The sequence below is a fragment of the Penaeus vannamei genome, chromosome 20 (assembly GCF_042767895.1).
Source record: "Penaeus vannamei isolate JL-2024 chromosome 20, ASM4276789v1, whole genome shotgun sequence".
In the NCBI taxonomy this organism is placed as follows: Eukaryota; Metazoa; Arthropoda; class Malacostraca; order Decapoda; family Penaeidae; genus Penaeus; species Penaeus vannamei.
Genome location: NC_091568.1, coordinates 15220156 through 15225155, shown reverse-complemented (window position 1 = coordinate 15225155; position 5000 = coordinate 15220156). Strand labels below are relative to the sequence as shown.

General features: G+C 47.1%; 1 protein-coding gene across 4 annotated transcripts in view; it reads right to left on the bottom strand.

Moving 5' to 3' along the window:
- Positions 1–964: 964 nt before the first annotated feature.
- LOC113816961 (mucin-22) overlaps positions 965–5000 on the bottom strand; it is a 23221-nt gene continuing 19185 nt past the window's right edge. For 3 of the 4 annotated variants that reach the window (XM_070135077.1, XM_070135078.1, XM_070135079.1), the window contains exon 3: positions 965–5000. This exon is cut by the window's right edge and continues 209 nt beyond it. In XM_070135077.1, coding sequence (XP_069991178.1) covers positions 1050–5000 — 3951 coding nt within the window. In that variant the 3' untranslated portion in view covers positions 965–1049. The other variant, XM_070135080.1, reaches the window with a different exon arrangement.

Sequence of the window (5000 nt, the reverse complement as noted above, 5' to 3'; positions counted from 1 at the left end):
GCCATTTTCTTTTTTTTTTAATAACAGAATATTTTGAAATACTCTGCTTGTGAAGTTATTACTGAGATTTTAGTGGTAGATAAAACACAAACACACACACACACCTACTTTTTAAATTTGGCATTCAATTTATTATTTAACCGACAGGATAGAAAATACTTTTTAAACAAAAGACATCTTAGTATGAACAACCACAAAGGCACCGACACGACGCAAATGTTTAAAAAAGGCATTTGGATTGAAAAAAATCTAAAACTATCTTGTATAGTATACTAAATCCATGTAACCAATAGAGAAGCACTTAACACTCGTTTTTTTTTTGTTTTTTTTTGTTACACTACAGTTTTTAGGAATTTTCGTGCAAATTTGGGAGTGAATTTCAATCTCTTTCAATTTCTTAAGTCATGTGTTATCATCTAGTCCGTACTAACAGGCCATTATAGTGACATTTCATGTTGGTGTTTAGAATTATGTCGTTATTATCCTTATTGTTATTATTACCATTATTATTATTATAGTTTATTAACAATTGTATACTGCATTATTACTGTCAGTATCATTGTTATTCTTCCAGTTTCATTATCATTAACACAGTTATTAATATTATTATCATTTTTATCACTGGTTCTAGATTAATTCCTAAAGCTAACATTAATAATTGTAATATCAGTACTAGTCTCTTTACAATGACGATAATGGGCAGCAGCAGCAGCAATTTTGAGTAGCTATACTGTTACTGTGAAGGACTGAACAGATTCCCACTTTTCGTATTACTGAACATTATTGGATATGAGTAATCATCATGGTTCAGTTTCATCCTTTCATATCTAACGCCTTTTTGAATTTCTCTCCTTTTTCTGTCGAGTTATTTTGTCTGTAAAACGCTTCGTACTGATGGAGAATACACCAGTTGGATTTTCTGATGTATTCATAGTATAGGTTAGATCTCAAATTGAAATGGTCGTTAACTTAAAACTATTTATTTACTAAAATAAGCATCATAACGTCCATATAAAATAATAACATTACTGAATAATTATACAACATGATTATATAGGTCGTTCGTTTGGTCTTCCACTGGGGTAGTGGTGGAGAGGCATCGCGTCAGCCCTTCTCCCAGACTCTGCTCCGCCTGGGGTGGCTGACGTTGCGTAATCTGCTTGTGGAACTTCGGAAGAGTCTCTGCTACTAGAATGGATTACGGAAGATTGCGACAGCGGACGGGAGAGGCTGTAAGTCGCAGGAGAGGCAAAATTTCGCTCTGAGGAGAGGTTGTCCCGCGAGTCTGTGTTGCTTGGTGCCCTTCTGTGTCTGTAGCACGTCCATACTAGTATCGTGACGAGAAGGATGCATCCACTCACTGTAATACCCAGGATCACATGCATAGTACCGGCCTCTGCAATGGTGGACAGTCGCAGCTGGACGATTTCCTGGGCCATGCTGAGCGACATGCGAGTGAAATTGGTCAGTCGGGAGAGGTGGTCTTTTTCTTCTGTGCTGATAACGGTGTTTGAGTTCTCTAGCGTCGCCGTTAGAGTTCTGAGTTGTGCTTCATCATTCGCGAGAGTCATAAACTCGGATGGACCTGCATCCTCTCTCACAGCATCTTGGAGATCAGTAGTCAGTGTCTGTAGGATGTGTGCCAGATCACGAAGATGTTCGTCTGCTAAATACACAGGACTTTGAGTGGAGTTCCACTCTCTTAGAGAGAATGGCTCTCCCTTTGAGGGATAAAGAACTTTGGCAGGGATCAGTTTACGTTGTTTGCGCTGCATGTCTAGTGAATTGTGTGTAGCATACTCATCTCGTTGTGACTTGCTTTTATCAGCAATACTAGCAAATGGCACTTCCCTCACTGATCGTCGAAAGCGTATTTTTTCTCGGTTTCTGTTCCTTTTAGATTTAGAAAATTTCTTTAACACTGGAGCTGTAGTTTCAGTTTTAGTTACATTCGTGGTCATATTACCTTCAGGAGAGGTCGTAGAGGTCATATTGGTTTCAGGAGAGGCCGTCGTGGTCGTGTTGCCTTCAGGAGAGGTCGTGGTCATGTTACCTTCAGGAGAGGTCGTCGTGGTCATGTTACCTTCAGGGAAGGTTGTATTGGCTTCAGGAGAGGTCGTCGTGGTCGTGTTGCCTTCAGGGGAGGTCGTATTGCCTTCAGATGTCGTCGTGGTCATGTTACCTTCAGAAGAGGTCGTCGTAGTTGTGTTGCCTTCAGGAGAGGTCGTCGTTGTTGTGTTGCTTTCAGGGGAGGTCGTCGTGGTCATGTTAACTTCAGGAGAGGTCGTCGTGGTCATGTTACCTTCAGGAGAGGTCGTCGTGGTCATGTTACCTTCAGGAGAGGTCGTATTGCCTTCAGGAGAGGTCGTCGTGGTCATGTTACCTTCAGGAGAGGTCGTATTGCCTTCAGGAGAGGTCGTCGTGGTCATGTTACCTTCAAGAGAGGTCGTCGTGGTCATGTTACCTTCAGGAGAGGTCGTGTTGCCTTCAGGAGAGGTTGTCGTAGTCATGTTACCTTCAGGAAAGGTCGTGTTGCCTTCAGGAGAGGTTGTCGTAGTCATGTTACCTTCAGGAGAGGTCGTATTGCCTTCAGGAGAGGTTGTCGTAGTCATGTTACCTTCAGGAGAGGTCGTCGTGGTCGTGTTACCTTCAGGAGAGGTCGTCGTCGTGTTGCCATCAGGAGAGGTCGTGGTCATGTTACCTTCAGGAGAGGTCGTATTGCCTTCAGGAGAGGTCGTCGTGGTCATGTTACCTTCAGGAGAGGTCGTCGTCGTGTTGCCTTCAGGAGAGGTCGTGTTGCCTTCAGGAGAGGTCGTCGTGGTCATGTTACCTTCAGGAGAGGTCGTCGTCGTGTTGCCTTCAGGAGAGGTATTGCCTTCAGGAGAGGTTGTCGTAGTCATGTTACCTTCAGGAGAGGTCGTCGTGGTCATGTTACCTTCAGGAGAGGTCGTATTGCCTTCAGGAGAGGTCGTCGTGGTCATGTTACCTTCAGGAGAGGTCGTGTTGCCTTCAGGAGAGGTTGTCGTAGTCATGTTGCCTTCAGGAGAGGTCGTCGTGGTCATGTTACCTTCAGGAGAGGTCGTATTGCCTTCAGGAGAGGTTGTCGTAGTCATGTTACCTTCAGGAGAGGTCGTCGTGGTCATGTTACCTTCAGGAGAGGTCGTGTTGCCTTCAGGAGAGGTTGTCGTAGTCATGTTACCTTCAGGAGAGGTCGTCGTGGTCATGTTACCTTCAGGAGAGGTCGTCGTGGTCATGTTACCTTCAGGAGAGGTCGTGTTGCCTTCAGGAGAGGTTGTCGTAGTCATGTTACCTTCAGGAGAGGTCGTCGTGGTCATGTTACCTTCAGGAGAGGTCGTATTGCCTTCAGGAGAGGTCGTCGTGGTCATGTTACCTTCAGGAGAGGTCGTGTTGCCTTCAGGAGAGGTTGTCGTAGTCATGTTACCTTCAGGAGAGGTCGTATTGCCTTCAGGAGAGGTTGTCGTAGTCATGTTACCTTCAGGAGAGGTCGTCGTCGTGTTGCCATCAGGAGAGGTCGTGGTCATGTTACCTTCAGGAGAGGTCGTATTGCCTTCAGGAGAGGTCGTCGTGGTCATGTTACCTTCAGGAGAGGTCGTCGTCGTGTTGCCTTCAGGAGAGGTCGTCGTCGTGTTGCCTTCAGGAGAGGTCGTCGTGGTCATGTTACCTTCAGGAGAGGTCGTATTGCCTTCAGGAGAGGTCGTCGTGGTCGTGTTGCCTTCAGGAGAGGTCGTAGTGGTCATGTTACCTTCAGGAGAGGTCGTATTGCCTTCAGGAGAGGTTGTCGTAGTCATGTTACCTTCAGGAGAGGTCGTCGTGGTCATGTTACCTTCAGGAGAGGTCGTGTTGCCTTCAGGAGAGGTTGTCGTAGTCATGTTACCTTCTGGAGAGGTCGTCGTGGTCATGTTACCTTCAGGAGAGGTCGTCGTGGTCGTGTTACCTTCAGGAGAGGTCGTCGTGTTGCCTTCAGGAGAGGTCGTCGTGGTCATGTTACCTTCAGGAGAGGTCGTATTGCCTTCAGGAGAGGTCGTCGTGGTCGTGTTACCTTCAGGAGAGGTCGTCGTGGTCGTGTTACCTTCAGGAGAGGTCGTCGTCATGTTGCCTTCAGGAGAGGTCGTCGTGGTCATATTTGTTTCAGGAGAGGCCGTCGTGGTCGTGTTGCCTTCAGGAGAGGTTACATTTCCTTCAGATGTCGTTGTGGTCATGTTGCCTTCAGGAGAGGTCGTCGTGGTCATATTTGTTTCAGGAGAGGTCGTCGTTGTCGTGTTGCCTTCAGGGAAGGTCGTATTGCCTTCAGGAGAGGTCGTCGTGGTCGTGTTGCCTTCAGGGGAGGTCGTCGTGGTCATGTTACCTTCAGGAGAGGTCGTGGTCGTGTTGCTTTCAGGAGAGGTCGTCGTGGTCGTGTTGCCTTCAGGGGAGGTCGTCGTGGTCATGTTACCTTCAGGAGAGGTCGTAGTCGTGTTGCTTTCAGGAGAGGTCGTCGTGGTCATGTTACCTTCAGGAGAGGTCGTCGTGGTCATGTTACCTTCAGGAGAGGTCGTCGTCGTGTTGCTTTCAGGGAAGGTCGTCGTGGTCATGTTACCTTCAGGAGAGGTCGTCGTGGTCGTGTTGCTTTGAGGGGAAGTCGTATTGCCCTCAGGTGATGTCGTTGTGGTCATGTTGCCTTCAGAAGTCGTCGTGGTCGTGTTGCCTTCAGGAGAGGTCGTCGTAGTCGTGTTGCCTTCAGGAGAGGCCGTTGTGGTCATGTTGCCTTCAGGGGAGGTCGTATTTCCTTCAGGAGATGTCGTTGTGGTCATGTTGCCTTCAGGGGAGGTCGTATTTCCTTCAGATGTCGTTGTGGTCATGTTGCCTACAGGAGAGGACGTTGCGGTCATATTACCTTCAGGAGAGGTCGTAGTTGTTACATTCAATTCAGGTGACAATGTGATAGTCGCGTTACTGTTAGGAAAGGTAGTGGAGTTCGTGATTAAACCAGGAGAGGTCGT